The sequence below is a fragment of the Dermacentor albipictus genome, chromosome 8, assembly GCF_038994185.2.
Source record: "Dermacentor albipictus isolate Rhodes 1998 colony chromosome 8, USDA_Dalb.pri_finalv2, whole genome shotgun sequence".
NCBI lineage: Eukaryota > Metazoa > Arthropoda > Arachnida > Ixodida > Ixodidae > Dermacentor > Dermacentor albipictus.
The window spans coordinates 99028934-99053771 of record NC_091828.1 but is presented as its reverse complement, the minus strand read 5'-3'; the positions used below and the strand labels follow the sequence as shown (position 1 = coordinate 99053771).

General features: G+C 49.8%; 4 protein-coding genes across 6 annotated transcripts in view; 1 reads left to right on the top strand and 3 right to left on the bottom strand.

The window, feature by feature from the left end:
* The first annotated feature begins 19 nt into the window (after positions 1–19).
* On the top strand, positions 20–2359 carry LOC139048526 (uncharacterized). 2 transcript variants are annotated; one of them, XM_070522928.1, is made up of 3 exons: positions 20–289; positions 1250–1384; positions 1798–2359. In XM_070522928.1, the coding sequence occupies exons 1-3, from the start codon at positions 255–257 to the stop codon at positions 2357–2359; spliced, it is 732 nt and encodes a 243-aa protein (XP_070379029.1). In that variant the 5' UTR covers positions 20–254. The 2 variants fall into 2 exon arrangements, with proteins under 2 accessions (XP_070379029.1, XP_070379028.1); XM_070522927.1 differs by having other exon boundaries at positions 1231–1384.
* A 95-nt stretch (positions 2360–2454) lies between these two features.
* On the bottom strand, positions 2455–4297 carry LOC139048525 (uncharacterized). The gene is made up of 2 exons (XM_070522926.1): positions 3977–4297; positions 2455–3606 (listed from the first exon to the last, which is right to left on the bottom strand). The coding sequence occupies exons 1-2, from the start codon at positions 4294–4296 to the stop codon at positions 2670–2672; spliced, it is 1257 nt and encodes a 418-aa protein (XP_070379027.1). The 5' UTR covers position 4297; the 3' UTR covers positions 2455–2669.
* A 1481-nt stretch (positions 4298–5778) lies between these two features.
* LOC139048524 (uncharacterized) lies at positions 5779–10195 on the bottom strand. Its single transcript, XM_070522925.1, has 3 exons — positions 10078–10195; positions 7639–9523; positions 5779–6764 (listed from the first exon to the last, which is right to left on the bottom strand). Exons 2-3 carry the CDS (start codon positions 9516–9518, stop codon positions 6458–6460), a joined length of 2187 nt encoding a protein of 728 aa, XP_070379026.1. The 5' UTR covers positions 9519–9523; positions 10078–10195; the 3' UTR covers positions 5779–6457.
* A 2334-nt stretch (positions 10196–12529) lies between these two features.
* The window catches only part of LOC139048890 (lysosomal alpha-glucosidase-like), a 108269-nt gene continuing 95960 nt past the window's right edge, over positions 12530–24838 (bottom strand). For both annotated transcript variants that reach the window (XM_070523810.1, XM_070523811.1), the window contains exons 15-23: positions 24331–24464; positions 22626–22777; positions 20895–21043; positions 19992–20076; positions 18450–18631; positions 17752–17840; positions 16262–16311; positions 13958–14104; positions 12530–12664 (exon numbers count right to left, since the gene is read on the bottom strand). In XM_070523810.1, the coding sequence (XP_070379911.1) occupies positions 12599–12664; positions 13958–14104; positions 16262–16311; positions 17752–17840; positions 18450–18631; positions 19992–20076; positions 20895–21043; positions 22626–22777; positions 24331–24464 (1054 nt within the window). In that variant the 3' untranslated portion in view covers positions 12530–12598. The remainder of the gene's footprint in view (positions 12665–13957; positions 14105–16261; positions 16312–17751; positions 17841–18449; positions 18632–19991; positions 20077–20894; positions 21044–22625; positions 22778–24330; positions 24465–24838) is intronic.

The window sequence follows — 24838 nt, the reverse complement described above, 5'->3', positions numbered from 1 at the left end:
CCGTGCGCATGGTTAGGTTGACTCTGTTGTTCGCACCGCCAACCGAAGTTCGTGAAAATTTGTGCAGTGCGCTTTGCGACACTGTTTTCAGAGTTCATGTGGTTTGTTCGCTGTGCGTTTGTGGGCAGTGTAAGGGTGTGCAAAATGGACTCACTGACAAGCGACGACTTGTTAATTGAAGAAGTACGTCAGCGACCCGTGCTTTTTGACCAGCGTCTGAGAGCGTACAGGGACAAACAACGTCAGCAAGACGCATGGGAGCAGGTATCCACAGTGCTGGGACAAAGCGGTAAGTAAAATTTAATCTAACATTTGTGGGCATGACGGTGACTTAGGAGAACATTCGAAGTGTATTAAAACGAGCCACTTATCTCGGTGACGGCGTCGCCCGGCTGCGATCTGCCGGGGCTGCTCCGTGTCGCGTGCGTCAATTCGCTCAGCGGCGTGCTGTCTCCCTGGGCGCTTTTTTTTATGCTAGCGAGTTTTCAACCGTATGACGTTTTGTAAACTTTGTGAAAAAAAAGGTCTAAGTGAAGTGGTTAAGGCTTTATTCACAGAAGGCCGACGCGACACCGATTTTGGTCTGCCGACGGTTGTCGACGGCAGTTTACAGGACGGAAAACGCGTGGCCAACGGTTTAAAGGAAGGAAAATGCGGTCGCCAACAGTCGGCAGACCAAAATCGGTGTCGTGTCGGCCTAGTGTGAATCAGCCTTTAGGGAGAGTATTTACGACCACGATGGTTGTGTCTGGTCGCTGCAAGTGATTTTGGGATATGTTATGAAGGCTACCCTGCACGAAACGCAGCGGTAGACTCGCGAAAGCGCTTAATGAAGTGTGCATAATGCGATATGACTTTCAAAGTTGTCACGTAAATATTTGACACTTTCACGTTGGGTGAAATCATGTTTTGGTCGTGTTTTAAGTATTTGAGAGTTCGGATTACATTTCACGGATAATGCTCGCTCCCTTTCTCGGTAATCAAGATGCCACAAAACCCGGGCGCGTTGTGACAAGTGTCATACCGATCTTCACAACAAAGCGGAGCTAGTGGGCTGTATTGTTTTTCTACGTCGCGCCAGTATGTTTCAGTAGTTTTTTTTCTTTTCTTCAAATGGACAACCTTGAATTGTAATGTGCCGATGGAGTACCCACTGGCGAATATATTCATTCGTTTTTAAGAAAATCGGTAACAGAGTACTATGTATTTTTTCTCTTTTCATGCATGCAGTGCCTGACATTCAACACAGATGGCAGAGCCTCCGACAGAAGTTCCTTCGGCTGCGGAAGACATACGTGAAGTCTGGAAGCAGCTCTGACACCGTAAAGAAGTGGGCCCTCTTTGACAACCTGACATTTCTCAACGACGCAATCCAGAGCAGAAGGTGCGCTACCTGAAGTTTGCATTTTTAATTGCTCATTGCCAGTCGGTGCGCTCAGCGCCCGCTATGCACTGCTCTGTGTGCATGCCCCGATCCTTCTCTCGTTTTCTCTGCCCCCCTTCTCTCTTGAATAGTATTCTATTTCAATTCGTGCTGTTCCTGTGCACACGTTTGTTTGGCACGCTGAAGTGGAAAAATTATTTTGAACAGCCTAAACATGTCGGTCCCCACTAACAGCTTAATGGAAGAAATATGATCGCGTCCATTTCAACGCCACTTTAACTCATTGTTTGTTTGAATAATTTTGAAATGCCTCACATCCAGAAAATTTGCACGTAATGCATAGCATCTTCCCCTCTTAACTGGACACCTAATGCTGGTGGTCACAGATGTTGCTCTCATTTCTTTTAACGCAGCACTGTGTCCAACATGGAAGGAGGACCCAGCCATGTGGCACCGGAAGTACGACATCTGTGTACGTTGACTCCAAGCAGTGATTCGAGCACGTCGCCAGAGGCACTGTTTCAGTCATTGTATATGGACGGCAGCGAAGACACCAGTCTAGTTGAAGACACCAGTCTAGTTGAAGACACCAGTCTAGTTGAAGACACCAGTCTAGTTGAAGACGTTCCCATTGCCCAAGCTACAGATGTCACAGAAGTCGGCGACACACTAGCTCCGTCAACCTCACTGTGCGACAATGACTTGGCTGAAGGTAATCGTCAAGGACCTTCTGAAAGCGGGGCCGGTTCAAGCCCGTGTGCCACTGCTTGCCCCACCCAACCTACAGGCAACAAAAAAGGACACTCCCAGAAGGGGAAGCAAGCCAACATTGATGAGCTAATGGTCACGGCCTTAATAGAAAATAGGGAGCGGCTAAATGAACTGAAATCGTCATCGAACACCGATCAAGATGAACTTTTTTTGCTCAGCATGAAGCCACTTTTAGCCAGACTGCATGACCGAAGAAAGAAATGACAAAGCTCCGAGTTCACAAGTTATTAATGGAAGCTGCTTTCCCATCTTCTGTGCCGGGAAGTGACAATGAAAGCATTTGAAAAAGGCACAGGAAGTGCTCTAAACAAACTATTTTATTGCCAGGGCATATTGCATAGAATTTGTGATATTTATTTTTTTATGCTGGAGCTCAGCTGTATTCTTCCACAAAATACACACTGCTTCTATCTTCTGTTGTTCTTTGGTTGTGAGCAAAATAAATAGTTGTTTCGCGAACAAATCAAAATAAATTATCATGCGTTCACGGTGAACGTAGAGAACACTCATTCCTTCAAGTAAACTGCCATGGCACGGCGCCACGTCCATGGAAGTAGCTGGCAAAGCTGTCGCGCACGTCTGCTGCATTCCTCGAGTAGGTATTAGAACCTTGCCGGCACGCCTGGGGGAGTGGTGGGGTGGAATTCCTCCAGTCACCTGAAATAAGCTCTCCTGAGCTTCCGTTGGTGTCTGCGAACTGCGGAGGACAGTAGCCACCAGCCTGTCTTCCCTCCTGCATTAGGAAATTGTGCAGGCAACAGCAGGCAGCTACTGCTAGGACGGCATTGTCTGGTAAGAGGCTCATTCGGTTCCTCAACACCCTCCAGCGCGCACACATAACGCCGAAAGCATTCTCAATGCACCTACGAGCTCTTGAGAGCCTGTAGTTGTAAATCCGTTTTGCACTGTTGGCCACTTGCATGCCAGGGTATGGCTTCATCAGATTTGTCTTGAGAGGGAAGGCGTCATCGGCCACAAACACATAAGGGAGCACTGGGCCTCCATTTGGAAGTGCACAAGGGGAGGGCAAATTCTGGTGTCCATTATCTACAAACTTCCCCAGCTCTGACGCCGCAAATACACCACCATCACTTTCACGTCCGTAGCATCCTATATAAACAGAAGTGAACTTGTAACTGGCATCACAGGACGCCATCAAGTTGACGCTAAAGCCTTGCTTATAATTGAAGTACAAGGAACCAGAGTTCGGAGGCGCATCTAAGTGAATATGTTTGCCGTCAATTGCTCCCGCGCAGTTCGGAAAGTTCCACTTCCAGTAAAATTCTTCGGCAATAGCCTTTATGCTTTGCTCATTTAGTGGTTTCAAAAATCTAGGCTGAAGAACGGTCCATAACGCCTGGCACACCTTCGGAACAAGTGTCGAAACTGTCGATTTTCCGACCCTGAAGCTGTAAGACAGAGACTGGTAGCTGTTTCCAGTGGCTAGGAACCTAAAGAGAGAGAAAGCATGTATGAAGGTCGAAAAAGCGGCAAGAAAGGCAAGCTTTACTATAAGTAAACAACACGGCCAAACCACTTAGCGAAACAGTGCTCTAGTGGCCACTGCAAATAGGAGTAGCGTGGGCCAAATTAGTGCGAATATATGTACGCCGTGTGCAACACAAGCTGCTTAAAAATATTAAAATTACTAAAGCTGCTCATAGTGTTCTAGGAATGCAATTATATGTAATCTCTCTTACTAAAATAAGCCATGCGCTCGCGGTTCTTTTCATTTCACTGGCAGCCTTGCATTTTGTCTAGGTATCCTGCCTGAACTCCCCTGGCTGAACCTTTGCTGCTATCAGGCATCAACGTGCTTACCTTATAGTTATTGCAAGACGCTCCGCCGAGGAAATCGATGGCCGCAGATGCGTGCTCCGAACCTCGATGAGTGGTCTCACTAGGTTTTCAAGGAAGCGGAACTGCTGGGGCGACATGCGCATGAAGTTGTGAAACATCGCAGCGTCACCAACTCGGAGCTTGGCGAAAAGGTTGTGAAAATCGCTGTCCACTGCTCTGTCGATAAATACTTGCCGCACCCAAACCCTTCTGCGTCGCCTTCGTCGTCTTCGGGCGATTGAATACATGACTACAAGTTTGTTTTGAGCGTGAATTTCTTCGAGCTCGGCCAGCGCTCGCATGTTGACAGGAGCCATATTGGACCGCTGGTGACGTCGATTCTGCAGCTCTAAATTTGATTGGCCTGTTGTAAAAGCCGTAATTTACGCAGCAGTAAATGTGAACAAAGGTGCCGGCTTAACTGCCGTAACGTTTTTTACAGCCGTTACGTTCGATATGCCGAAAGGGCTGTTACGCGCGTTACGACCGTAGTGTGAACATAGCATAATACATTCGTTAGATACATTCGGGTTTTTGTTTCGCGATGTATTGAGGCAAAGAACTTGAGACCGAGATCACCACGCCGACAGGCAGTGAGCCAGTGCCTTCGCAGAGGGAGGGGCAGCTATGGGAACGCTGGCACAATGAGCGGCAACGGAGCTGGCTGGGGAATAAGATGACGACAACGAACATCGCGCGAAAATTGGCACGAACCCTTGCAGATGACGATAGTATTTGCCCACGCAGATTTGTTGACGGACACGAAAAATGCACGGAACCCTAGCCATAAACAGATTCGCTGTTGAAAAAGAAATGTCACACCGCGACAACAGGCGCGCGCGCGCGCGCGCGCGCGCGCACACACACACACACACACACACACACACACACACACACACACACACACACACACACACACACACACACACACACACACACACACACACACACACACACACACACACACACACACACACACACACACACACACACACACACACACACACACACACACACACACACACACACACACACACACACACACACACACACACACACACACACACACACACACACACACACACACACACACACACACACACACACACACACACACACACACACACACACACACACACACACACACACACACACACACACACACACACACACACACACACACACACACACACACACACACACACACACACACACACACACACACACACACACACACACACACACACACACACACACACACACACACACACACACACACACACACACACACACACACACACACACACACACACACACACACACACACACACACACACACACACACACACACACACACACACACACACACACACACACACACACACACACACACACACACACACACACACACACACACACACACACACACACACACACACACACACACACACACACACACACACAGGCTTCAGACGCGCTGCCAGCTGTGAGCCATTGCTGTTCAACATTGTGTGAAAAAAAAAAATTGGCAGTGGCTTAGCTCAGCTAAGCGTAGCTCAGTGACGAAGGTGTTTAGACGTGGAAGCACAAAAACCACAAAGCACAGCTCCCTTACGGGAAATGTGCTTTATGCTATAGCGAACGTACATCAGCGTTTCATATTAACTTGCATGATGATGAACGACTGTCTTAATAAGCTATGCTGACACAAACCACTACTGTAGCGCCGCGACTATCGCCGCCCTATCTCGCTCACGTCCTGTGTGGCAAGGTCATGGAACGCATGGTTCTCAGAAGACTTCAAGCACACCTGGACGAGATGAATCAGATGAATCACATGCTTACACAACAGGTGTTAACCATGCAGCATCCGTGATCTTACCCTAGACGAATATTCGGCAGATTCAAATGCAGAATTCTCTAATCGAGTACGAATCGAATAGCTGAGGTAATTTCATTCGGTGCTCGTCTTTTCTTTCTTTTTTTTTTTTGACGAGCGCTTTCCCACCGCAGGGTCCGCACCGCTTTGTTCAGAAAGGGTGACACTGGTTGCACGAGACACCCGTGTCCGGCACGGTTGTCTTCTGGCAGGTCTCTCAGCGAAGCAGCTGCGAGATGGTGCAGGCTCCGGCGTCTGTCACACCGACCCGCAATTCCTCGCGTGCTCTCCACAGCGATGATGATGATGGCGGTTGCTTGGCATCTCCTTTGAAACGGGGCGGATTGCGGATTGCGTGCCCCTTGCGTGTCATATAGGGTTTCGTAGAATCGGAGACTGCAGGCCTTCATTAGCCGAGGCGTTCTCCGTACGCGACACTCGTAAATGTCGATCAGAGCGTCTACCTTTCATTAGAAACGAATAAACAAAAACATGAAGGGGCTAGAGAGCTGTAAGCCAATAGAATATACGCGTCCGGTTGGGCTGCCAGCTCGGACGCTCGCCGCTGGGCTTTGAACGATGGCCTACGAACTCGACGGCAACGACGCGGAGTCCACGACGTCGTCCAGCCTCAGGTATCGCCTCACGAGCCTCCAGCAGCTGTCGTCGAGGCCGTCCAGCTGTGCGCCTCCGATATCCGTGCCGGGGCGGCAAAGCACCCGCTCCTTGACCACACCGGCGAGCCTCATGAACGCGTGGATGCCCTGGATGCTGTCGAGGGCCTCGCGCACCAAGGCGGCTGCGTCGACCTCGCCGACGGACGACAGCTGGGCGACCTGTCCGAGCAGCGCGGGGTGGCTGTGCACGCGTTCCAGGGCTCCGGCGCAGTACCTGCAGGAGTTGCACGCGTTGTTGTTGTTGTAGTAGCAGTAGTAGTAGTAGTAGTAGTAGTAGCAGTAGTAGTAGTAGTAGTAGTAGTAGTGGTAGTAATAGTAGTAGCAGTAGTAGTAGTAGTAGTAGTAATAGTAATACTAGTAGTAGTAATACTTCGAAAAAAATTCTGGTATACGTTTATCTAATGCGTTGTTCTAGATCAATTTGTCTTTAACTGCGTATCTTTACGGGTTTTTTTATTGCCAACCCCATGCGGCAGCCTCACGTGCACGCTCCCGCGAGTGTGCGCCTTTGGCGTGCGGTGAGGCATGGACGGAACGCGCGTAGTGATACAATTCGGTCACCGAACTTCTTGCGCACCTTCCAGAGCGTTGCACCTGGGGGGGGGGGGGGTATTCTGTAAGAGTCTACCTAGTGGACTGTCCATTTCGGCCGTTGCTGATTGGATGCAGTTGTACGAGCGCGGTGGAGACGAGCGGCCCTAGGCAATTAGCAGCGGCCGAAATGGACAGTCCACTAGGTAGACTCTTACAGAATACACCCCCCCCCCCTGATGTTTGATTGAAATGGATTATAGTAGCTGCCGGAGAACGCCCCTCCTCCCTAGCCTGACCCCCCTGCCTCGCGCACCGCCGGAGAAGGCACGCATCCGGGCCGCGTTCCACGCTCGGGTGGACACCGCTCCTTCTACCCCGCTAGGCTCCACCCACCCTCGCCGCGTCACGCGATGCTATTTTTATACTCTGCTTTCACTCTCTCCCAGCTCTCTCTCCCTCAGCTCAGCGAAGCTGCTAACGTCAAGAAAAACCCGGCGACGTTCTAACAGCTCCACTCTAAAAAGAGCTATCCCCTCGTCCCACGTTTCACGTACCTGTCGCGTCGATGACCGCTCACGAATTCGGCAGCTAGCGCCACCAAGCAGGAGTTCCGGCGAGCAGTGTCCCGCACGGCGAACCACTCTCTCGGAACTCGGCTGTCGCAGTAGCCGCTCAAGATGATGCTGAGCAGCACGTACGTTTCCGCCAGTCCGGCAGACACAGCTCGCACGAAGGCGTCAGCGTCCGCGCTTTCCTCGAAGTCTATCTGCACCGTGTGGATGTAGCGACTCGACTTGAGCACGTTCGCCAGAGTCTGAATGGCGCTTTCCGTAATGTACCTGGGCTTCAACGCCACTGTCGTCAAGCTCGTATTAGCGGCGAGCGACTCGACAACTTCGCTCCAAAAACCCATCGCATTGTCGGCGCCGGTTTCAATGGAGAAGCAGGCGAGACAGAGCCTCTTCAGAGTGCGGGTCGTTCGGATGTAGGACGAGATGGTCGCGGACGTGGCTTGATCGAGGAGGTTGGCGGATATGCGGAACTGCGCGCAGGTCACGTGACTGAGCGACGGCAGCTGCAGCAGAATGGCCGAGAAGACTTCTCGAGTGTCGTGGAACAACCAGGCGTGACACTGAGACGGCTCGTTCCACATCGTGTCGGAGCTGCTCAGTGGGTTCAGGCGCTTGAAGAAGACCAAGCGTCCCACTCCCGGCGTTTCTTCGAGGACTCCGTACACCGTAGGCATGGAATGGTAGTCGTCCTGGGTGATCTCGATCGTGATTTTTCTCGTGACCCCCCTCGTCGGTAGCATACCGAAGAACCGCTTCCACAGCTGCTGATTCCAGGCGCTCAGGGGCAGCGTGAATTCCTCCAACGTGTCGTTATCGGTGAGCGCCGGTAGCCAGCTGTCGAAGAAGTCTACCCGCCGCGCTACAGAATCCGTTCGCATTTCTGACATGTTGAAGCAGCGCAGTATGCCGTTCTCGGCAAGAATCTTCGCCACGACTGTCGCGCTGTCTTGGTCGACGACGACGCGCTGCAGAGCGACGTGCGTTAGCGTCCGGTTCTCCCGCAGACATTCGAGAAGCCACTTGAAGACGTCCTTGCGCATTTCGACCAGATCCGAGACGCTCAGCGCCGTTAACGAGCCAGTGTTGACCAGGTGCCTCCGAAACTTGTGGCGGTGGTTGATCCAAGCTGTGGTGAGGTCGGAGACGCGCATCGACAGCTTCTTCAGCGCTTTGTTCGTCACCAGCACCTCCAACAACGCGCCGGCCTTGTTGTTCCGCAGAGGTAGCTTGGGAATCATGATTGAGGTCAGCGAGCAGGACGTCGCGTTGCTCAGCAGGATCGTCAGCGCAGAGAGAAATTGCGACGGCCAGTCGGGAAAGAGGCGGCACTCGAGCTCTTCGATGTTCTCCAGGCAGGAGGCGATGGCGCGGGGCTCCTGGTTATCGCTCCAGTAAGTCCACAGGCCGAGCTTCAGGTGCTTGACGGACGGGTTCCCTCGAAGTGCCGCGAAGACGAGCGCGTAGTGCGCGCCGAGACTGCGCAAGTTGACGTCGACGCTGGCGACGCAGCGGTGCGTCTTGAGCAGCCAGTAAACTAGCGTGGCGTATCGGTGCAGCTTGCGGTCTTCGGCGGCGGACGGGTATGCCTGTTCGAGGGTCACCAGAGAGAGGAACCCTGCTCGGCCTGGATCCTTGCGCAGTTCCAAGTACGCGTCCGAGAGAACGTCGTTCCAGACGGACAGTTGGCAGACGATGCGGCATGTCCGGTGCTCGCCCGCCGTACAGGGCGACCTGTAGTCTATGGTTGAGCCGGTGAAGACGCCCCTCGTTCCTTCGAGGTCGGCCAAGCGAACACCGCGCAAGTTCGGCATCACCCTGTTTGGTCGCAGTGCCTTTCTTGCACCTCCAACGGTGTCCACCATCTCAGCTACGTTGAGAAAAAGCGTCAAGCTTCGTCAATTTAGTGTACACAACAAAATAAACAAGCGGGTAGCATTTGCTATAGCTGGTGCGATGGATGCAGCCCGACATGTGCTCGTGGATGGCAAGTCACAATACGTCGTTAATTGTTCGATCATAGCTGGCTCTTCCTGGAGAGCGCTACGTAAGCATCACGTGACTGCAGTTCCCCCACCTTTGTAGTTTTGTTGACATCGAGGCACAGAAGGAAGGAGAAAGTGTGGAATTGCTCCATGGAAGGCACTGAGCTCAGCCTGACACAGAGCGTTCTGGCCTGCTAGCAGTAAACACGCTCGTATCTATGTGAGTGGAACGCTTAGTTGAACGTAAGCTGCATTTTACCATAACTTCATTTCCTCCTTTTGCCCAACTGTTCTTATGGCACTGTGACGGGTAGTAAGCTAAGTTCGCGCTATCGAGCCATTGGTTGTAACATCCTTGATAGGCGCTGTTATTCTGGAATTTCAAACCAATGTTGATCCTGTTGCATTAAGAACGTAAGATCAATACAGTGGCTCTTACCTGCCTCAGTACGAAAAAAAAGGGCGTCGATAATTGCAACCACTTGGAATGGCAGACTACACAAGTGCTATGAATTATTCTTCTTCGTCTTATTCTTTTCGATGAACCCTCTTGCCGCGTCGCCCAGCTGTGTTCTGCCCTATAATGAATTTTTAAACTTGTGATACAAAAAAAGCGAGAAAATAAAGAGTTGTATTGTGAGCACGACAGAGGAAATTCCTCTGAGCGCCAAACTTATTTACATGACACGTTAACAGCGACGACAGATTAGTAAAGTATGGGCGGATTACGTTGCTCGTTTGACCGAAGACAAAGACGAAGTGAAGCGAGCGACCTTTGGTTCCAGGCATCATCAGCATCATCGCTTTTTTTTTTCTTTCGTGTCGGCGGTTGTCCGCTCAGCGAACACGATGGTTGGATGTACCCCTTCGCAATCACGGGCTGAATTTATGTAAGACTGATGTACTCTCACTTGGAGCATCGGCAGCCGGATACAGCCACAGAAATGTTTGCCGAGCCATGTATAACTACCTCTGCGGCCCAAAACGGTTATCCTACTAATAATTCCCATTTTCCACAATTGATGTGTTTCTGCTTCAATAACTAGTAAGATTCAAATAACACAAAATTAATTCACAACAGCAATAACAATAATAATTAACTTTTATTCTTTATCTCGAGCCTACGGTGGATTCATCAAACGGAATATCTCCGCACTGTTGTCCGCTGTGCTCGTGGCGCCAGGGGCCTAGTCAGGCGTATATAGTCTCGCCTTTTGCTCCGGCACCATGACAATCTTGTATTGTCAAAATTGTAATAAACTTCAAACTTCAAATAGCATCTGTTGGGTCTGCATCTGTGCCACGTGTACTTCAAAAGATGCATTCATTCCACAAATATTGCTTGCCAGCCCCGTTTGGCACTGACGTAAGTGTCAGTCTGTCACCGTTACATGGAGGATAACGTCGCGAAGGCAATGTGGGCATCTCTCTGACGTGACAGCGATGTCCTCCACTCCCCCCCCCCTCCCCCCGACATCAAACGGCTGCCGACGGACGCATTAAACTTGCAGCTCTCTTTAAAATCGATCGGTCATCAAAGGTGCGTCGTTGCGAAGAGACCATGGTAAAAAATTACCAAGATTTCAAAGTGCTCGTGGGGTAAGGAGGGGGAAGTGGTCACGTAAGAACAAGACCACGGTGTAGCAAGATGCTCATACGGTGCGAGTTTCCACCCTCTTGAACGTCGGCAGTCGCAGGAGTTCTTTAAAATCCTTTTTATTCCCCCACTCACTGGCTTGAGCCTTTGCCTTCACTCCATTACACTAATGTATGTAATGAAAAAAAAAAGATCTGCCACCATTCCACTCTATGAAGGTGGATGACCAGCGAAGCTGTTTAACGCATGACACAGAGGTGATCCTGAATATTGAACAAAGGTACATACATATTTATTGTCCTAATCTGTTGTCATCGTGGCGATATTGGTACGCACTCACATTCTTGTACCACCTAATGAGTCCGTGAAGTAAGACAACGAATGGACCTAAGAACAGGACAAGCGCAAGTTTAAGAAGCAATCCGGAGCGAAGAACTCGCTCCCCAACTCTGGGCCGTCCAGCAGGTCCACGACGCCGCCAGGAAACTCAACCTCCCGGTTCCGTCGTGGGAGACGCCCACTCCATGAGAGCCCAAAGCTCTCGTGGCCTGCAGGACCTCGAATAAGGTTGATTTCCTTCCTTCCTTCATACCCCCTTAAGCAATGGCTCATACCCCCGTAAACGCGGCCTCCCCATTACGAAGACATCAGCGAAATTCTACGCTGGAATGATGAGCGGCAACGGAGCCTGCTGGAGAAGACGACGACGCCCGAGTCATAGCTGATGATGATGGTTTTTTGCACAACGGAACCAGCTGTGAAAGACTACGACGACGAACGCGTGACCCGAGGCACTAGCGCGTTTGTGCGGCGAGTGGGCATGCGCCTAACACATGAAGGTCATCATCATCGTCATCACCATTAAAAACGTGTGTTCTTGCTCTGGTGCCTGGGACCTCTTTGAGTCCCGCGTGTGGCAAGAGTAGTTCAATGGCGCTTTGCAGGTCCCCGAGCCCCCAGGGGTATGCGCCATTGAGCTTGGACCCCCTCTGCACTATCAGCAGGATCGGCCCACATGATTTGTTTTTGTCAGCATCCCGGACACTTTTTCCAGATCCTAGTCATAGATAGCTTGACTGTAAAAACGCTCGCCGTTTACTTGCGTATTCCAGAACGGATTAGCGTATTGTTTAACCGCAGGCATCCTTCTCAAAAGAGCTTATGTATAGAGAAATACACGATGCACAACTGTAGATACATTATCGACTGGACTAGATCGAAAAAAGGGCATGCTCTACTTGGAACAGCCTGGCTTAGGAGCCGCAGCCGGTTCCTTGAACTGCACTTCCCATAATGGGCGCGGAAAACAGGCTCTTTTATTGCGACCAGCCAAAATGCAAGGAGTGCGGTGTGCCATGCTTTCTTAGCGGTTCCACGTCAGCACGAATGGCTTGGTGAGCTGGTAGTGCAGGCTCGACACCTTCATGAACTGCAACGAACATGAACAACAGCAACAGATAAGGGAATTGCTCCTGCGGAATATTTCACATTATCTAGGCTGCTTTTGATAATCTCCCTCCGTAGTCAGATCGCGTTGGCGGGGGCACCTGCACGTTGGGAACAGTCCGTATATTGTACCTCGCTCGAATTACATCTACTACGTGAGACTCTTGACTTTGCTTCGAGTTGTTGACAAATTAGACTTCGACCTGCGATCCGCTAGCCGCTTGGTTAGATCGGATGGTACAGCGGCTGGCCCGGAAAGGCAATGGTCCCGGGCTCGAGTCCCTTACCAGGACGAATTTTTCTTCAACTGCGAAGCTTTCCTTTCGAGTAACCCGTATGGGTTTCCTTCGTAGCAATTGCTGCGATAGGGTGTAAATTAACCTCTCAAGCTTTCCTTTCGTCGGTTATTCACTGTATACGACAGAGCAACTTATGCGTACGCTGTTGAAGATAATTGTCAAAGTGTGCGAAATTCCTACTGTATTTATTCAAGCTGCGGCAGTCTCCGTGTTCTTTTCTTTTTTTACAAGGTGCTGTTTAAGTCTAGTTCAAGCCCCTTAGTTTTTCGAGGACGTTGCACGCCAGCACCTCAGAAATCCAGCACCGGCGTAACAGTGAGACGTGCAACTGTGTGTAGATTTGGTCGATGACGTTTCTCGCTTCTCCGTGCATACACTGAAATATTTGCACCCATGAAACTGATTAAGGGTGTAAGGGTGTCTTTAACTCACAGCCTTACAATAAAAAATGGTGTAACGGTGCGAGTTATAGACGTAGTTACACACGTATGCTCACTTTTAATGGTGTAATTTATTCTACATTCTATAGTAGTGCATATTAGGGCATATTCTGTAGGTGTCCACCCGGTGGACAAGTCCATTTCTTCCGCTGCTGAAGTGCTGATCGTGTGGGGCGCCGGTCTCCTTCTGACGCGTACCCTAAGCCCAGCTAAACAGAACTTGAGCTGTAGGCGAGATGAACTTGTCTACTAGGTGGGCACTTACAGAATACCCCCATGGCCTAATTAAGTTCACCGTGTGGTTTCTGCAGCGGGAATCGCTGAAATGCAGCAAGAAACAGTACGAAGGGTTTGCGGTTGTCCTCCTTTCGCTAACCCTTCGTTCGATTTCTTCGACTTCAGTGCTTCAGGCTGCAAGGGACCATCACAGCTTGAACTCTAAGAGACGGCGCACTATGTGTGGAGCACTGCACTTCCTTAAGCAGTGTTCGCAGAAGCAGTAAGTACTCTCCGTGCGCAAACGGATCGTCTGCCCACCTGTCCGGCTGGGTTGTAGGTGAAGTTGGTGGGCAGCCTGTTGAAGTGCACTTCCCGTGGCTTGTCCGTGACTCCGTACACTGTGACGGCGTTCAGCAGCATGATGCTGTCGTAGCCGCAGTGCGTGCACATGCTCGACACCGTGTTCTGCACGTCACAGTGTCGCAGAATCGTTGTCACAATGGTTTAACGACGGCGAACCTGTCACAGACTGCTACGTTGTAACAAAGGGAGGGTTGGCGGGTGCTTGGGTGCAAGTGCTCCTAGAGGATTTCTAACTCACTTTTTTTTGCACTTCCCTCCAACTGACTGATTGAATACCCCAGTTGAAAGTTGACCTTTCAGAAGAAAAGTCAACCTACACCGTATGGAGTGCAAAGCAGGCTCCGTTGAGGAGTATGTAATAACTATTGGAAACGCAGTTAAATACGGCACTACAACTTATTGCTACGGAAAGGAGTTGCAAGTACTCTCCACGCGTTGCAATAATTGTGCTACGTTTCAAAGTGCAACATTTTCACACCGTAACAATGCGTAACATTCACGTCACATTTACGTAATGATGCTTTGGCAGTGACGTATTGGTGGCAAATGGGCGCTGTTTTCCAGATGCGTTTTCGATTAGCCACGCAGTAGTTAGGCTTAAGGAGAGAGTTAAACTCATGTTTGCCGTAGCCTTGTCGAGATGGCGTCAAAACCTGCTTCTAGTTTTTCGTTCATTCGGCCCGTTTCAAAGGATACGGCCAAAAGTGAAGCCGATACGAGTCACGTTTTCCGCAAGAAAACAAAGTGAAGCATGGTCGGTGTTTTGCGGACGATGCGGGTACGCTTCACGACCGATGGTGACAGCAACTTCCAGAAGGAAATGTTCGGGTTAAATTCCTTCATTCATTCAGACAAAGATGGCAGCGGATATGTTTATGTTATATATATAGCTTCAGCGTTTCGCTCTATTCCGCTTTTGTAATGGACAACGTACCGCGTACCACAGCCGATCTTAGCGTCCACGTTGCGTCGCACGCTTAAGCAGGCGTTTGACGCAATACTAAAACTATCAAATACTACGCGCCTAGTGTATTGAGGTCGTGAATGGTACGCACGTATTAGCGTGGCACAGCTGTTCTGCCATGAAAGTGGCAAGCGCTGAGCGTTAGAAAGGAAATGGACGCCGCAGGGATTCCAATTTTTGTACAAGGATTAAGTCCCAAAGCGCGTAAATTTTGCTTAGAGCTCTAGAAATGCGGAACAACGACTACTCCCGCAAATAGGTGTTGCTATAGTACTACATGTTTAGCAGTGCGCTGCGTTTAAAACCGACAGGGAGTAACTCATTTCGCGGGTTACATATCTGCAGCTGTAAATGAACATTTTCATCTTCGACACATTTCCGATACGCCGACGGAGCCAATTCATGAGCGGAGTCAATCTACGCGATCGGAGTAAACTTTCTCCCGCTGGGGAGTATATGTGAACTTTCAACACTTACTCCCGCCAGATGAACTCCCTTGCTGTCACAACTGGCTACAGTCGATCGAGCACACTGTAGACTAATTCCTTCAGGAATCATAAGGGTGTAACTTGGTATATAAGTTGTACTATTACACCCGTAAAAGGTGTAATATGAGCTTTAAACATATTTATACTTATGCACCCTTAAGGGAGTAAATTGCAAAGCGAATGTAGGTGAATCCTTTATCAAATGTCGTAACATTTATCAAATGTAATGAATGTTGTAATGACTCCTCTTACAGTGCAAAGCAATTGGGGGTGACTCCTTTATCGGGGGTGAGTGCTCGTAGCATTCCTTGCCAGCACTCTTTCTAAAATGAAGTAAAGATGGGACAAGTAGCGTCTTTCTCGATGAGGAGTTGTTGCCAGCATTCTCTAATTTTTCGAAAACGCACACGTGCACTGCCAAACACAACTTTATCAGGTGAAATGATGACTATAGAATGTTGCCATGCAATATAAACATACATGACGTTACTTCCAAAATCATCTGTACTGATTTGTTTTGCTGACAGCATGCGAAAAATTTTGGTGGCAATGATTGAACTTCACAGACATCGAAGTGACGTATAGTCGTATTCAAATGGCATCGCGGCGGGCTCAGATGTTACCTACGCTTCCAAACACGCGGCTATGACTGCATTTTGGCTACCTCGTCACAGGGTTTTCTGACATGTCAACATATCACACGCACGACGTGCCGTCTGGTGTAAACATCCGAGGCCGTTTGAGCAGCCCATACGAACCCGCGACCCCTTCTGTTAATGCAGACGTTACATCGCGAAGAGCTCTCACCTTGACTGCGACGAACTTGATGAGGCTGTACTCGCCCTTTTCGTAGGAACCTGAAAAACACCGTGACTACGATTAGCGCAAGAATTCAATTGTTCTCGTGGATAAAGAGTACGTTGTGGAAGCACAAGGATATCTATCACACGAGGAACGGTAGGGGCGAATGGGCACGTATCAATTTAGTAGCCAATGCCGAAGAAAAATACGATGAAGGAAACACAGCAATTCATGCTTCCGTTGGCAGTCTTCATTAGCGACTGTGCTGATATATAACGTAGTAAGTAACATAAAAATTAGACAAAACGTGGGTATGTCCATTCGAACTACCCAAAATTTGCACGGAATAACAATCTACGAGGGAATGAACTACTGCTTATTGGTTTTGTTACGATAAAACCAAATGACCGTTGACATTGCCACGTGCCATCACCTCTTTTTCAGTGCTTACGCAAATATACCCATATTTGCTCGTTCAGCTTACGAGCAATTATTTTCTTAAGTGGAACTCCCTTTCTTTTTTCCGACTTGAAGCATCAACTATTTGTTGCCGTAATCTATAACGATATCGATATTGCGTTTACCTATTCAATTGAATGAATTATCTGTCGATAATTGCATTTTCACCCCATTTCATTAGTATTTGCTTTCCTCGCGTTCGTAAAGTGTCCCCTCTAAGTTGAATAATATTCTAATATGTACAATTTTCTAAGCTATTGGCTAAATAAACGCCGGACAGGGAATCAAGTCTGTCTAATAACACTTGGTGTTTACCTGCCCATGGTTGCTTAGTGGTTATCGTGTCGGGCTTCTGAGCACGAAGTCGCGGGATCAAATCCCTGCCATGGCGGCCGCATTTCGATGGGGGGCGAAATGCGAAAACACCCGTGTTACTTAGATTTAGGCGCACATTAAGGAACCCCGCAGGGTACGATCCTCCGGAGCCTCCCTCTACGGCGTGCCTCATCAGAACGTGGTATTGCCGCATGAAACCCCATAATTTAATACGCTTGATGTTTGGGTCCATTTGTATGCGAATACAAGCAACAAATGGTATGCGGTCTCGTATATGATGCTGCTATGATCCAGAGCATTTATTTGAAACGTCGTTTACTCAAATAACGCAAAAGGTCGGGACGTCACATCCTAACATGTCCTCCCGCCTACGCGTCAGTGTTCTGAAAGATCCTTCTGGTACACTTGCACCAAACGGCGTACAACGACACCTCCAAAAGATTTTAATTATTGCTTCTAAAAAAATATTGCTAATTGAGACTGCACTACGAACAGGCAATGCGGTGTGACTCAATTCTTCATTCGAGTAAAGACAAAGTTAATGCTAATCAGCTCAGCTACCACAGTGAAATCGGTGCACCATCAGCACGTCACGGATAATTCAACCATGAAATCCCAGCGTAAAAATCTTCCATTCGTCGATAATCCGAGTGAAACGGGATAAAAGCGTTCGTCGTCTGTTCGCGTAATTCGGTGCTTACCGACGTACTCCCCGTCGTCCCAGTAGAGTTCGCCCGTCGCCAGCCCATCGTGGTTTTGAGCCACGAGCAAGTTGAACGGCTTCAGCCGGCTGCACGTAGACATTGAAAGACACTGTTACGCTAAACGTTGTCCACGTCGCAACGCCTCAATGTGTAGGCACATCTCTGAGACGGCCCGGATGTGGCCAGCAGTCACTGACCCTCTATCACTGACGTCACAACTATACCCTTCATCATCGGCACACTCGCCGCGCATGGCTCAGTGGCTATGCCGGCGCCCTACTGAGCGCATGGGTTCGACTGGTCTACCGTCACGTTCCGACTGGGCAGGGACGCTTGCGCAGAGAAGAAACAAACAAAACAAGAGAAAAAGCATTTCGAACACACACACACACTCGCAGGCACGCATACACACACACGCACACACACACATCCTCGTCCTTTTTTTCAACTTTTCTTTAAAATCACCAGTGCTCTCATTATCCCCACCCACGAAGATTAACACCATTGCCTTTAAAGAAGGGATGGCAACAAATACGTCATCTATACGGCCTTTGTAAGCCGCTCACGTCCTGCTCTGTCGTAATCTAGCCATCTCTGCCAATCTGCATTATCTCTTAAAAGGTTACACAAGTACGCCTGTGACGATTGCACATGCACGTCTTTGCCAACCTTCTGGTACTGAAAAAAAAACCCACCTGGCGGCGGTGGTTTGCGCCGGTTCCTGCGATGGCACCACGTGACCTCCGCGGATGAGCAGGCAGATGGAGTCGTTGAGCGGCGACATCTGGAAGTCTTCGCCGGCGCTGTGGTAGGGCAGGCCGAGCATCACGTCGTACCAGATGCCACGGGGCAGGTACGGCTTCACGCTCGTCGCGTTCTGGGAAAGTGCAACAAATACGGCAGGACACTTTACGAGTGCACCACCCCCTCTCTTGTTGGTTCTTATACAGGGCAGCTCTTAATAGCCCGCAGCGGCGAGTGTCGGCGGCGTAACCGAGCGAAACAGCACGACAGCGAAAGATGAAAGAGCGAACGCGGAGCGGCAGATGACAGACGCGAGCTGCGAACGGTAAAGTCCCTTAAACTTCGTAAAGTACCGACGCTCTCCTCCTCCGCCTTCGCTCCTCCTCGTTTCTCCTCTTCTTTCACGCTCCCTCCTCGACTGTGGCGCCGCCTACACTGCTCGAGCGTAGCAATGGCACCAACATGCGCTCCTCGCCACTCCGTAGACGCTTCTCGAGCAAAAATGGCGCTGATGCACGGCGCGAGGGCCCACGTGATGCTATTAGGCCAATAGCGACGCGGCGTCGGCCTCGGCCAGAGCGCGCGAGGAGGAGGCGGCATTCTTCAAAGCGTGGCACTACTTTGCGAAGTTTAAGGGGTTTTAGCGAACGGCAGACACCAATGTGAGCGCCACCCCTCAGTGACGTGCGCGCGGGAGAACTGGTTTTACGCGGACCCTACCGACCCCTCGATGCGTATTCGTATATGGTCTCAGCCGCACCACTAGTTTCGTACTATCGTCTGCTCACGTCAGTTCTCGCTCACGCTTGTTTGGTTTGCTTTGTTTCGTCTTGTTCGCGCTTATTTCAATTGTCATGGTCTGCTATTGTTTTGTAATCCCATCGTACGCGAGACGGCAATTGTGTAGTACTTTCTGGAAGCCAGGCAGCACCAGCTATTACACTGGAACTTTCGACGAGTCATGTATAAAGCCGAAGCGCTGGATCCGCAGACCAGATTTTCGACGATTGCCGACTGTGCGGCTTGTCTCTTTCAAATTCTTTGTTTCGATATATCGCGAAATGAAAACACGTATAACGCTGCGCTCAAATTTCGCATTACAGAGCATCGTAATCGTCGGTTATTTCTTTCTGGTGGTTTTATTTAATTCATATATATTTATGTTTATACTCCAACAATATATGGCACATACAACAGGCTCGTTTTATTTCATGCCAGGCGAAGCTTTCTTTTATTGTTTCGATCAAAAAGCTATGCGAGGAGACCGAAGGTGATTGTAATTGGTTTTTTTGCCTTTACGGCTTATGCAATTTTTTACTCGTGCCACGGCACTGTAGCACATCGCCAGCGCGTAGCAGGAATATCAATGCAGTGATCGCAAGGGGCTGCATTACACAGATTCACGTAGGAAACGGGACAGCTCGTTTGCAGCCTCGGTCGCGTTTTTGTTGTTGGCCGACCACGCGCGATAAGGGTTTGTGCAGGCAACTGACCGGCTCCAAGATGGGAAGGACGAGCAGGGCGCTGCCCCAGAGGAACTGCGTGTCCACGGCGTACGTGTTGACGTCCTTGGGGAACCTGCGTGCAGCATAGGAGAAGCGGTTAAAAGCGCCAGTCTCCCCTGCTCGCTGGTTATCGCACATGACGGGAAGTCATAACCGCCAAGAAGGGCAACAAACCGCACATGCGAACGACCCATAGGGCAAACGTCCATGGAACCACAAGGAATTGGACGCTTATATGGTACAAGAATGTTCGGGCGGAACCCATCCCTTCGAGGATATTATCTTCAATCTAATCGCATTATTGTGATCGGCATTCGCGTGAGGGAAACGATAGATAAGAGCACGTGTTCAGGAATGCCACTTGATAACATATCGACATTACCTCGTTATCGCGCGATCCGGTTCAAAGGTCAACACCGAGAACTGAAAGAGAGAGTGACCACCTTCGGCTTACGTGTAGACGAGAAGCCCACATTCACAAAACCCAACTGCGCTAGAATTAACTGATCGCGTGATCAAATCGCCAGCTAATCGTAGCGTTAGACGTATTATTGGCGGCCGACCAATGAACCACTTGGGAACAAAACGCTTTGTGAACTCAGCGCTGTAGAATCAGCAGGGCCCGTGGCGGGCAGCCAACTTTTGTCGGAGAAAGTGGGAACTGGCCGGGAACGAGGAAAGAACAACCGCGATAACTGTTCCTGAGTATCAGATACCGGACTACATGGGGCAAGTAGGGATATCTCTACAGAGCTGTGATAGCGACATTTGTTTACAACGGTTCGTAACTATTGAGTGAACTCGGACCGTGATCCCGAAAAATATTGTTGCACTTCGTATAGAGGGGGGGAGGGGGGGGGGCTAGGAAAGCAACAGATCATCGCAACGCACTCGAAGAACAGAGGGCGGGCAACCGTCTCGCCGAAGACGTGACTGCGGTAGAACAGTGTGTACAGGTAGGGCAGGAAGCAGTAGCGGATCTTGAGAGTCTTCTTGGCCGTGGCAGCCACGGCACCGCCCATGGCCGCCGGGTCTTGGTCCTGCGACCGAAACAAGTGCTCAAGGTTTACTTTTACAGTGAAACTAAAGGCTCATCTCTGCCATGACGTCACATAAATGGGCGAACGCAATTGGCTGGTGCATATGCGTGTCTCGTGGAACAGTGGTTCTCACGAAGTCTAATCCTGGTGCAGACACGGGAAAAAAACAGCACCAGTTTCATCATCTACTGAAACTTCACGATGAACCTGCACTTCTACCAGCTCTGTAGCCGTAGATGTTCGAAAGAAAGCCAGGCGGTCAGAATTAATCCAGAGTCCCCCACGACGCAGCGCACCTCATGAATTACATCGGGGTTTTGGCACGTGAAACACCTTTGTAGTTCCGTGCTGCGAAAACATTACGTATGCCTGTACGGAACAACTGAGAAACGCGAGTGGCGAACCAAGTGGCACAGACAATATTGCTCCAATGATTGGGTAACAGAGCCCAGGGCAACGGGTAATGCTGCGGTGGCTGAGGGCCCTCTCGTTAATCATCGCCGTAGGCGCTAAACGCATTCACCGTTTTTAACACGCAAGTATATTTAAGTGACTCCGTGGGCTGTCGGATGGGGAAATTCTGCACAATCTTCTTACATTCTGTTTAAAAAATGCGTCTCTGCTTGGAAGGTTGCGTACTCGTGACATCAGCAATGTGTAAAGTTGGCGCTATGTGGTAAGTAATATCTACTCGAAGTTTGCACCATCTCGTTTGGTTCTCGTCGTCCGTTACTTCTTTTTCCTCTGGGTTTTTGTCTCAGCATTTCAGAATGCACAACTGCACCGTAAATTCTTTTACACGCTCAATAGTTGGTCTCGCGGTTAAAAACCCTTTATAGCCGGTAAGGTTTCAAAACGTTTATTGCGCATGGCTGAAACTACTGCTGTGATGAGAAAAGTTTTAGTAAAAACTGTCTATTAGTTCTGACTAAATGATGCGTGCCCAAATATCTCGCACGGAGAGTTTGGCAGGGACTCTTATCATAGTTTCACGCATATTCCGTGGCCCCTATTGCGTCATGTTCACCTGCCAGAACTGCACGGGTTTGGGCTTGTTGATCTGTCATACTGAGAATCTCAATAGCGCTAAAAAAGACAAGGACAGACATATCCCCGACAGCACACGGCGCTAACTTCCAGCTGTTTATTTCGCAAAAGGCACGTGTCTTCTTTCACTGACTTTTTACGTATGTACACCAAGATGTGACATCATGTAAATGACAGTACGCCGCACACGGCCTTTTAAATAAGCCAGATCCTTGTGGCATTGTGACAGGGATGCAGTGATAAGGCACTTGTCAGCCAAGTGCTGAATATGAATGACTTCTATTATCTCACGTGACAGGTTTTGTCCTGTTCTGCCCACGATACTGCACAGGTCAAACACCAGCGCAGCAAACAGCGCCAATGAGAGGGCAATAAAAAAAGAAAACGTTCTTTAAAAAAAAGATGTAAGTCGTGGCACAAACAAAGCACCCTTTACACACCCATAACAGCGCTGAAACGTTTCTTATACGTAGGCCCGACTGCAATGATCAACTAAGACCAAACTGGATTCTCGTAGCTGTGAGCTTGCACTCACGAGGTTCCCCTTGGCGTTGTGGTTCCTCGCGAACGGATAGAAGGCGCCCAGGGCCTGCCACCGGTTGCACAGCTCGGTGGTGGTGTTGTCCCAGAAGCCGCAGATGTCCGAGCCGGTCAGCGGGATGCCCAGTATGTTGAAAGTCAGCATCGCTGTGATGGTCACCGCAAACAAACGAATCTTTGTGTTCTTCACTCCTAGTTTATAAAAAAAGACACTACAGTATGCTAATGTTACTGTAGCTAGTACATAAAAGCTTCATGTTGACACGTGAAAACAATGTATGTTTTGACATTTGCGCACCCGGTATGAGTGCTACATTCATGAATGAACAGGGGTGACCGAACAGTAAAATTTCCAAATTGGATACCGTAATTGTTTTCCTCCACTTAACAAAGTATAGTAGAAACGTTGCCTGGAATTTACATGGCATCCTTTCCATCATTCGATGTATGCGTGCAACCGGCGTGGATGTCGGGCCAAGTAAAGAGCTTTTAAATCGAAGCAATTCGTTAAGTTGTCTGGTGTACCATCGCATTAAAAAAATACAGTCGACTGCCACTCATTCGACCCTTGCGGTACTGTGAGCTGTGGTCGAATAATCCGAAGCGTCGAATTGAAATCTTTTTTATTATCGAGAGAGAGACCCTGAGGATCATCTTTCTGGACTTCGATCGCGGCAGGGGTGGGTGAGGGGAGTAGACAACGCTGTGTAATTAGCATGTGGCGCCATGCTGAACGAATGAAAAAGGCTTCTGAATAGGCGGAAGCGATGCGACATGAAACATGCCGAAACAGGCTTCAAGGGTAGAAGGAGCGTCAGCCACTAGAGAGATTTAGCGTGGCTGGTATTCCTGTTAACGCAAGCGGACTGGGCGTTTCACCGAATGAGCGGAGGTGCAAAGGTGAACGTCCTGCATGGTGCAGCCATTCACCGCTCACATGGCTGAGCCCCAGCAAAGGTGAACGGCCTGCATGGTGCAACGATTCACCGTTTGCATGGCTGAGCCCCAGCTGGGGCTCAGCCATGCATCCAACTCGCCTACAGACGCAGGCGCGTTGGTCACAGTCCACTTTATTTTGCTTCGGCGCCAGTGCGTGGGAACCCCAAGAATCGTTCCCTCGCTTGCCGAACAACCAGAGCACACTGGGTACACATATTTGGCACCGAAGGGTAATATGTCATCACCCGATCGGTAACTGAGCGGTCAAGGATCACGACGTCATCTGGTCGGTAGGCGGAATGTTCGAGATTAGTGTTGTGGTGGGGTGGCCTCATAGCTACCCCGATTCGGGCTGTTCGCTGGGTGGACTGCGGTAGAGTGTGGCCCCCGTTGGCGGCTGACGCATCCTCGTCCAAAGTTAAGGCAAGGATTCTTCGTGGTCACAACTCGCCCGCGCTGCCGGCTCTTGCAAGCGGGAAGGGACGGCTGCAGACGACGGGGACAAGACCGTCTGCAGGCGGGTTGGCCACAGTTCACTTTACTTTTTTTCTCCTTTCGCGCTGGTGCGTGCGACCGCTAAGAATTGTTCCTTCGCTTGCCGCACACCCACTGCACGCATGTTGGGTTCCGAAAAATATTCGCTTGAAAGGGTGTAAATTATTTTAAAGGGTGGGCATATTTTCGGGGGAAAGTCACCACCTAGAAGCAAAAACGAGAAAAGAAGTGAGAAAGACTGCCACAGCTATTATGCTCTCACGTACAGGGAATGGACGATCGCATGGCGTCCCAGTCAGACTCGATGTCTCCGCTCCAGTGACCCGAGTAGCGACCCTGCCCCGAGAACGTTGACCGCGATATGATGAACGGCCTCCGCAGGAGAATCTGACGCAGAGAGCTGGGGAAAAAGCAGAATTCGGTTCTAGTTTTGCACGGCCCTTAAACAGCTGTAGATGACACCTACACCAAGGTCACAGGCCATACCACGCTCGCTAGCCGTGGTATTCTTACCATAACAATGGGATTGAACTACCGGAAGAATGAAAAGAGAAATGACATACGTCGGGGCGTCACAATTGGTGGCGACGTCCCAATCGGTCACACGCCGTAGTGGGGGAACTCCGGATTAATTTTGATCCCTAGGGGATCTTTAAAGCGCCCCCAATGCACGAGACACGGGCGTGTTTTTTTCCTCCTTTATCGAAATGCGTCTGCCACGGCCGGGATTTGATCCATCTGAAGACGAGGCTTAAGACATGAACAAAAGTCGCG

What these genes read in the sequence shown, in the direction of transcription:
- LOC139048524 (XM_070522925.1), bottom strand. Translation starts at nt 9,518, where the DNA reads ATGGTGGACACCGTTGGAGGTGCAAGAAAGGCACTGCGACCAAACAGG. An exon ending in AGCGGTCATCGACGCGACAG is followed by an intron (nt 6,765 to 7,638) that starts GTACGTGAAACG and finishes CAACTCCTGCAG; the next exon opens with GTACTGCGCCGGAGCCCTGG.
- LOC139048526 (XM_070522927.1), top strand. Translation starts at nt 97, where the DNA reads ATGTGGTTTGTTCGCTGTGCGTTTGTGGGCAGTGTAAGGGTGTGCAAA. An exon ending in CACAGTGCTGGGACAAAGCG is followed by an intron (nt 290 to 1,230) that starts GTAAGTAAAATT and finishes TCATGCATGCAG; the next exon opens with TGCCTGACATTCAACACAGA. An exon ending in GACGCAATCCAGAGCAGAAG is followed by an intron (nt 1,385 to 1,797) that starts GTGCGCTACCTG and finishes CTTTTAACGCAG; the next exon opens with CACTGTGTCCAACATGGAAG.
- LOC139048525 (XM_070522926.1), bottom strand. Translation starts at nt 4,296, where the DNA reads ATGCGAGCGCTGGCCGAGCTCGAAGAAATTCACGCTCAAAACAAACTT. An exon ending in CGTCTTGCAATAACTATAAG is followed by an intron (nt 3,607 to 3,976) that starts GTAAGCACGTTG and finishes CTCTCTCTTTAG; the next exon opens with GTTCCTAGCCACTGGAAACA.